The 9,613-nt window shown below is 30.1% G+C and overlaps 2 protein-coding genes across 2 annotated transcripts; both read right to left on the minus strand.

Annotated features, from left to right (window-relative positions):
* Positions 1–555: 555 nt before the first annotated feature.
* LOAG_09833 (hypothetical protein) lies at positions 556–1,075 on the minus strand (the record flags this gene model as incomplete). The annotated part of the gene is made up of 2 exons (XM_003145360.1): positions 556–741; positions 965–1,075. 2 exons carry the CDS (start codon positions 1,073–1,075, stop codon positions 556–558), a joined length of 297 nt encoding a protein of 98 aa, XP_003145408.1.
* A 3,885-nt stretch (positions 1,076–4,960) lies between these two features.
* LOAG_09834 (hypothetical protein) lies at positions 4,961–6,254 on the minus strand. The gene is made up of 4 exons (XM_003145361.2): positions 6,058–6,254; positions 5,638–5,790; positions 5,348–5,407; positions 4,961–5,142 (listed from the first exon to the last, which is right to left on the minus strand). Exons 1-4 carry the CDS (start codon positions 6,226–6,228, stop codon positions 5,056–5,058), a joined length of 471 nt encoding a protein of 156 aa, XP_003145409.1. The 5' UTR covers positions 6,229–6,254; the 3' UTR covers positions 4,961–5,055.
* Positions 6,255–9,613: the final 3,359 nt, after the last annotated feature.

Genomic DNA, 9,613 nt, shown 5'->3' on the forward strand with positions numbered 1-9,613 from the left:
TATGTATTTCGTTTTATAAATTCTACAAAATTTCATCGCCATTCATCCGAAAACTTTGATATAGTGTGAGGAAAATTCAGAACTTTTAAAATTTTTTAGAAATTACGCAAAAGTCTTTTAGCATTTTACAAAACCATTATTTGCAATAAATTCAGGATCATCAAATGCTACCAGTAAAGGAGAGCAAATCGATATATTTCTGTCAACATCCTTGTAATTTTAAGCAATTAATTAGCGGACATGAATTGTTAAAAGAAGGAAAAGTAATATTATGCTTCGTTTTACAATGAGTAATGTTGAAATTGTTTGAAAAATAATATTAAGCGGAAAGCTAATGATTACTGCTACATCTGATAAAAGAATACCAATCAGATAAAGTTATTTATTCTTTTTAGAAACTGCCACAGTGGATAATTTAGAGAAAAAATTGTTCTGTTGCATATTTGAGAAACATATGTGTTCTTACGGGTGTAATTCTCTCCTACCTGTTTTCAAATTTGTTACTTCTTCTTTAAATACTTTACCTTGTGATTCGTTCCCTTTTCTGATACTTTCTCATTCAACGCTCTCTTCTTCGAATGGTAAATTCATGAATTCTCTATATCTTTTAGACCCTTCGTTCCAGCATCCTTCTATTTCTCCACTTATTCCTTGCATTGGCAAACCTATTGGTGCATTCCGTTCCTCACTCAATTTTGGCACTGGTAAATCCAGCAATTCTGTTTGCTCCGTTTGTGTTTCCTCAAACAATATGAAATTCTCTACCTCGAATTTTGTTAAAATTTTGAAATTTTCGGAATATTGCAGTTTATATTGTATTTTTTAACTTTAAATAAACTTGCAAAGTTTGAATGTTGCTCAGCTGGAAGAAAATGAAGGCGAAATAGATAAAATGCATATTGAAGAGAATAATTCCTTGCCAATTCTGAAAGATATTCAAATTTACTGATGCACTGGATAATACCGCCTGCTGTTTGAAAATTGTGTAAAGATCCAGTAAATGCTTTTCTAAATATATTAACGTTGAAAAAGGGAACAGTTGCACATTTATTGCAAGTACAATATGCTGGGACATTTTTCATTCAAACATAACAACTTATTAATGTTGAAAATAGATTGCAAACGTTACAAAGTAATGTTTGCGCAAACTTTATTTATATCAATTTAATTGGATGATAATTTCGTTTTGAAAAACGTACTTATTTGCACATTTACTGGAAATTTCAAAATCTTTTTCATAACGTGAAACATTGGAAATTCTCTATCGAAACAAATGAAGTAGAACTTACAGAGTGAAATTCGTGAAAGAGCATTTGATATAGACGACTCAGTCACTTCTGCTGATATTGTGAAAGTATCGTCTGCTCATCCAGATGGGAGTGGGAAACTACCTCTGCCAGCAATATATGTCTACGTGTAATAATGCAACGATAATAATGACCGTTTAATCCTCTACATTGAATAATTTCATTTTAGCTGTTTCTTTTTTTGCAAATTAATTTATGCCAAACCATTGTAACATTTTTTACACATTTTCGTTTCATTTCGTTTCAATTTTTCCGAACCTTCAAAATTGAGGCGATATTAGTGAGAAGGAAAAACTGCACTGCTAAATTTCCTGTAATTGATGTTATTGATTTATAGATACTAGATGATTTCATCAAAAATCTTTTCTTCGGACTTTATATCTGTTCCTAAACATAGTTTTCAAATTTTAAATTGCTATATAAGCTTATTAGGCATATTAAAATTTTGATTTATTATATTCATCACAATTTCAAACTTTTTAAAAATTTGAAATTCTACTGTAAGATCTCGATTATTTATCAAGTTTGTTTAAATCTAAAGTTGATTAAGCTGTTCTCTCATTCCTCTGAATGAATCATTAAAGTGGAATATTTCTAATCCATATTAACGATGTACATCGGTTTCGATTCGGGAAAGTTTTACATGCAGCGTATGATATTATGAAATTTTCAGATGAGAATTTAGAATGAAAATTTCAGATAAGGACTTTTATTATAAGATGTGAAATATCTTGCCTCATCAAATTCTGTTAATTTTACAATCTCTGAAAATTAATTAGCTGTGACAAAAATTTAAAAGAAGAATTCGAATGGATATAAAACACCATTTCAGTGAGATATCTATGATTAAACTACAAACGATTTAAAATGGGCATAATTTCATTCTAACTTTTTATAAATTCCTCAGTTCATAGCTTTAAATCATATCATTTTTTGTAATGAAACAATTTTCGAGTTTGATGTCCATTTGTGCACTCCTCAAGCCAACAATATGTTGCACTCACTATATCTAACATAGTGAATAACAGCCATTTTTCATAAATTTCATAGATTTGAGATTATACTGTAGATTGAATATATTGTAAACTGTACTGTAGATTAAATATATTGTAGGTTACACTGTAAGACTGGAGGTTAGTTATCAGAGAATAGTTACATTGATAAAAAATAGTATTGTAGTGAACAATGAGAGATATTAGATTGATAAAGATTATCAGGGCAAGAAAAAAATGATGAAAATAAAATTGAATTGAATTTGTCTCCGCAATTACTCTCTTAAACATCTATTGCTCCCCACGCACTGATATAGGCATGTGACTTCTATCAATTTCAGCTTTTCCTAGAGTTTAAGTCATATTTGACATTGTTACAGTATCCATCAGTTTTGGCAGTGGTGAAACTACCTGAAAAAGAAATGTTTTCGGCAATGATCACTCCAGAATCAAGCCTTGAACTTCCTTTGGCCTTTTTTTTAAATTTGTTTTCAAAACGAATAAATCATTTCTTTCCGAAAATAAAAAAATGGAAGAGGAAAATTGAAATAAATCAAAATATACTTCATAAACTTGTATAATACGCTTTTGAAAAAGAACATTTTTCGCATTATTGTAATTGACTTTTCTTTTAAATTAATGACATGATTAAATGAAAGACCTTAGTTTAAAAAAAAAGTGAGTTCTTGTTCAGTTTCCTGCAAAGTTTCAGTATGAAATGAACAAATTAAACTCGCAATTGGTAATGGTAAACTATGCTACCGAAAAGTATCGTGGTTTTAGAAATTTGACATTTTCATTGTTCTTTTTTTTCTTCCTAAATTTTGCTTACTTTAAGTTACTTCTTTTCTTTAAATTTCATTAGTTTCATGCTTTTGCATTTCTTAAGTTTCATCTATTTCACCTTCGCCATTTCTTATTAGTTTTTTTTTAAAATTTTCCTCAAATTCTATTGATTTCATCCTAAATTTTATCTTTGGTTCATATTTCTTCCCTTTTTTCTTATCATACTGGAGAGATGAATCGAGTTATAATGGATCAAAGTTTAATGATAAATAAATTACTGGAAGAATTATGGAAGCATACATTTTACAGAATCACATAATATTGATGGAAGTGTTACTGTAAAAGTATCTAGATTTATTAAACATTGACAGTTAATTGTAGCTTTAATTTTATTAATTTATACTTTTGTTTACACTTTAATGGAATTTTATGAATTTCACAAAGTATTTGTGAAAATTTGCGGGTGGCATAAAACACCGGATAATAGAAAAAAAAAGTAGAAAAACGAAATGAAAAAACATAATCGTCCCAAAAGTCAAACTGATACAAGTTAAATTAAATGGTTGTCTGTGAGGTATATCGCACTTCATTTGCACAGCATATATGATACAGTTGTAAAAATGATCATTTTGTTCATATCGTTAAATCACAAATAGTTTTCTGGATCATTGTTGAATATAAAGCTATTTAGAAGCCATGAAAGTGTTAGATAGTGGATGAAGAATCCTTTTGTTTATTTATAAATAAATATATGTATATAATGTATAGTTTTGCGGAGTGTCTATTAATGGGTATCATATAGAAACGGATTGATTGAAATAAGCATATAGAATGGAATTAACAAATAATATATATAATCACAGTTCAGTTGTGTTTTTCTCAAAAACATAGCTTTTGCTTTCAATTTTAATTTAATTCATCATTTCTCAGATTAAGCTACAACAGGATTACGATTTCTTATATTCAATTCAGATTTTTCGGTCTTTTTTTTTTGGTAAGCAAACGGGTAAGCGTATTTTCGAATTTTTTTGTTATTGAGGATAAGGAAGGATTGGTTTGTGCAGCTGTTCATAGGACTTACCATTTAGACTCACATTGCTATTCGATTGAATTATGGCTTTTCCTGTAAACAAATGCTGTTGAAAAAAAAAATCTGTAACACGCCAAAGCTGTAAGAGATGAATAATTCAAGCAAATGACGGAGAGTTGATATAATACTGGTACTGGTTACATGCAATAATTACATAAATTTTAAAAACTCTTGGCCAAAGGCCACTTGGTTCTTTCACTAACAACGATAATAATAATAATAATAATAATAATATCTATGAGTGTACAACATTGCATCAAGTCTCATGAACGATTCTCGAAAATTCCAAAAATATTTCTCTAAACCAGGAGTTAGAGATTTTCTCGACTTTTTTTAACAGAACATTCTTTCGGAAATTAACTGGACAGAAATAATTTTTAATACCAAAGTACAATGAAGTAATGAATTCCCTTCTCAATTGATCTACACCGTTTTCAATGAAATCGACATATAATGCATACTTTTACTTGGACAGTCTTTTTGTCCTCCTTGTTCCATTTCTTTTCAATCTCATTTTATTTAGTGCAAATATTTGAGTAAGCATAAAATTCAAACCTATGTGTCAAGTAAAGCAAGTATAAGCAAAGAACGAGAATGCTAACAAGAAACTCTCAAATTCCATTCCCGAGATTCCCAATCATATATGTATTGAACAACTGTTTCGACCAACAGTTTCAGATATCCTGCCTTATGGTGTACTTCAAAAGAGCCAATTAATAAGCTGGCATAAACTTTAGGTATTTATTCGATTAGATGAACTCTTTGATTTTTAAAAAAATTTACAATGCAGTTATAAACGTTCTTAGGCACCGAACAATAGAAGCAAAGAATTGAGAATAATATTATGAAATGGAACTGACAAAAAGAATCACAGAGAGAATCACATTGACGACAGCACTTTTGTTTCGAGGATTTTAACTTGTAGGAAATTCTCCCATGGTTTCTCCCATATGTCCAATGTCATAATCTGAAAGGGATTAGAAAACTGAAAATAATTAACGCACAAAGAAAGTGTAAAATAAATATTAAATATATGCCTTGCAACAAATACCTAATTACAAAATCAGCGGTAGTCTAACTAATTGAACGAAATAAACATTTCACTCACACTACCCTCTCCATTATATTCTGTGATACAGTACATGGACAGTCTGAAAATACATTCAACAAACCTGATCCGGATGCCCCTCCAATCTCTTACACGTTTTCAGGTTAACTTGCTCACTTGAACTCTGAAAGTTTAACTGTTAAGGCGACATACAAAGTGTCAATGAATGAGCTTTCAAATTTCATTATTTTGCATTCAGAGGAATTGTTCTTTTCATCTCTCCTCTCCTCTTCTATTTTGTTCCTTCTCAATTTTCCTACTTTCTCCATGGCGAAATGTCAATTTGGTTATTTCTCATCAGATCACAGGAATGCTGCACAATTATAATTTCGGAGATAAACTCTAGCGACATACTTTTTTACATTCCGACCGAGCAACCTGTACATCCATCTTGTATCTCATACCGGAGACAACTTGCGATGAAACTTTCACCACTTTGATCGGCATCAAATGGTACTCATCGTTTGACTGTTGATTTACTTTATTTAAGACATTTGACAACAATTCCTATGGAAGAAGTAGAGCGTAATATAAAAATCTCAAACATATTAGAAAATAAGAAACACTTTAACAGTGATTGAAAGACAGGAAAATACAACGGTGATTTATTTAAATATAGAAACGAGAAGGAAAAGGTATGATTGACTTACGATAATTTATGTGTTACGTGTTTGAGAGCAAAGTCTGTACATTAAAGGTTCAAATTATCTACTTGCAAGGTATGATAAATGTCTCGTTGAATAAGAATCAACTGGAAAAGCAAAGCGGAATAACCTGTATTTCATTGTCTTCTGGATCACGTTCTGACCATCCTCCTAATAAAATATCCTGGGCAGAGTGTCTGTGTGCCTCAGACTCCATATCAGTGGATCTTTGCAGTAGGATTAGCGTTATGAAACCGAATAACAATAAAAGTACCACCAGCAATGCTTCTTTTATTGACATATCGTTACGTTCGTTGCTTGTCTTTGTTTATTCAGTGGTCTAAATGAAAATTTTTACGGAAAAGGAAAAATGGATAAGTTTCTGTTATGAACTATCTGGGATTTCCCCAATTGTATTTTTTTAGAAAATTCGTGAAATAAACCGAAGGAGCATTCCAACTTCGATCCATGTGAGCATTTATAGTAAATATTTTGAATATTTACTGTATGCACTAAATATTTTGAAAAGATCAAGCATCACTTCCAACCCGGGACAGTTTGGTGATTAACGTCTCGCATCATTTCTGAAAAATTAATGAATTTGACGGATTTGTCAATCCTTTGCCGAATAACCGTGCAATCACACAAATGCATGCACATAAACTCATTCACTCATTTAAGCATGTTGGAAGAAATTACGCATAGCGCTATAAAACTATACGCGGAATGGTTCCGCTGTACACTTTGCGACTCTTCCGATAAGTGCTATTGTTCCATAAAAGAAGCAAAATTTATGAGGGATAAAAAAAAATCGAAGAGTTATTGTTTAAATTTGATGACTTAAATATGAATTGTGAGATGCATCGTTGTTCGATGTCAATGAAATGGAGGGTGGTTTTCGGTAAGTATTCATTTTTTTCAATCATCCCATTGCTATTAGCATAAATTCAGAGGGTGCAATAATGCAAGTGCGCAATAAAGTCTGCGGAATATACGTGCAATCATGCGGTACTTCATTACTTCGACTTGTTCTGCAGTACTAATCAATGTTTACTGCTTACATATACACGTTTAATCGATATAGAATTATTGTTATCCAAGTGGAATAAAATACAAAACGGTCGAAAAATTTTCTTATATAGCGTTTGGCAAACATAATATACGAAAGAAGACTTACCAACTTTTCATTTTGATGATTTTTGATAAAACAATTGCTATTCCAAACATATGTCTATCCTCTTCTCATTCACATTTTTAGAAGAGAGATGGAGCTTTTAGAAATATAATATATATTATTATAATATATATTACTAGAAATATATATTACCAATATAATATGTATATATATATATATATATACATATATATACTATATATAGTAAAAATAAAATTGCAATTTTACCTATCCAAAAATTCTGTCGTCTTCTGTAGATAACCAATTATTTAAACCATCTCGTGAATATTTTACATCCATAAGATTTCAATTGAATTAATGGTATTTGATGCCATTGAACACGTGCAAAATGCACTAAACAATTTTGACGCTAGACTTTTTTACTTAATATATTCGATATGGGTGAGTTAAATTAAATGACGACAAAGGAACAAAGTCCTTCTGTAAAACTTTTTTGATGTTTTTAACAGGAAAAAAAACTTAGTGAGAGAGTTAAGAGATGTACTAAGCAGCATTAATGTTCTATGAAAAAGATCAAAGCACTTAAAATTCAAAGATTTTCCAATTTTTTTTTGATGCATAATGTCAGTTTGTTTCACAAACATTCACAAATTCTTTATAAGGCACAGAAACACGCATTAATTGATAATGTTGATAACAATAAGAATAGTGAAAGTAGATGATTACAAATTTGTGACTACATTAAATGTGACAGTTTAAAGATTTTACTACATCAAAAGCGTCACTATTAAGGATCTTACTACATTGAAAGTGACAGTTTTAAGATTTCACTACATTAAGAGTGACAGTTTAAAGACCATTCTGATACGAAATTATTAAGCAATTCTGTCGCACCGTTTATGAAATTAAATGAGTACAACGGATTGTGGTAATTCAGCTGCTCCTCCAATTAAACGAACAAATTTAGCCAATCTTTTTGCTTTTGGCAAGCTTGTATGAAATATATGTACTAATCGATCCTTTTTTGATAAAAAGCGATTTTGATAAAAAGAATGATATCTCTGATTTTTGATTTGAAGATAAATTTTAGAAGCACCAATCTGTTCAGATGTTTATGAAAATAAATGAACTAAAACTTCTAAGTCTTCAAAAACTCGAAATCAATGCAATAATAAAAAAACTTTTCCCAACGTTTAACAATCCAAAATTTATCCGTCATTTTATTCTTGACTCCTCTCATTAATTCCCTATTCATCAATTTCAATAACAACGCGCAAATGCTCATGCATTATTTTTATGACGTTGTCTAAAAGGACCCGGCTATTCTAATGACCCTATCCCTATAGTTTTACTTATTGAGATTGATCAATCGAAATCTCTTAAACGTAGTACCCAACATGGATATTTCTAGTGGACTAATTATAATAATAATATGGCTATTCACCTTAGCATAGGTGATTATATTGATATTCTCTTTCAAATCCGAAATGACGTGTCATAGATCGCTTGTTGGTTGCGTAAAAGGCGCGTTTCTTTTGCTTTATTCCGTAATTGATCACAAAAAATTGAGCAATATTACGGTAAACAATGTAAACAAACCAATACAATCTCTCAATTAGCGCTTCTGTATATACAACGTCGCTAGGTTGTTTTTTACTTGACAGAAAGGTTGCAAAAGAAAAACACAAGTGGACGAGGTAAATAGCGCAACCATCAAGCTTTTCATCTATTCAAATGAATTTCATGCTAAAAACCCTTGGTAGAAATAAAAGTTTATGAATATGGCTTCACAGTAAATTAAACCCAATCATGATATTGCTAATTTATCTGATAATTATACAACAATAATTACGTAATGATATTGTGAATGAAAATAATGAAATGATAATTTAACAATTTTATAGGCAAAAGAAATCAAAAGATGATTAAAATCTCGATTCTCATTATCGAAATTAGCAATTAATTGGTTAATTGATCGACTAATCTTGATCCTTAAGTCATCAGAAACTTCAAAAAAAAACAAATCCAAAAATGAAGAAAAAATTTTGTTACCATTTCTATATTGGAATTATATGCATTAACTTTACTTTGGATGTATTTTATTGAAATGAATTGAGAGGATTTTTTTTTTTTGAATTTCAAATGAGAAATAGAAGAACATATCGATCAAAATGCTGTTATCAGATATCAAAATTATCAGGAATTAACCTCTGTAATTCATTTTTTCAAAAAACATACTCCATCGCCTTTTTTTATGAATTCTTTTTCGCTTAACTTTCAACATTTTTTTTCTAAAAAAGAAAGCTTTCCTTTTGTCATAAGAGAAGACTAAAGTTTTTTTAAATGAATTCATCAAATTACATCTTTGCCTCATGGACTTTTTCACCTTTTTATAATATTCTTCCTATGAGCAGTAATTCCTAACCTTTTCTTGACCAATGACCATCTTAGTTCTTCGTTAAATTTATAACAGGGACTGCATGTTTTTAAAGTAGCAAGTTCTGTTAATTTGAAAATAAAATTTAGTCAAGACTTTTAATATATTGCTTTA

This window comes from Loa loa, assembly GCF_000183805.2.
Source record: "Loa loa unplaced genomic scaffold supercont3.643, whole genome shotgun sequence".
Lineage (NCBI taxonomy): Eukaryota > Metazoa > Nematoda > Chromadorea > Rhabditida > Onchocercidae > Loa > Loa loa.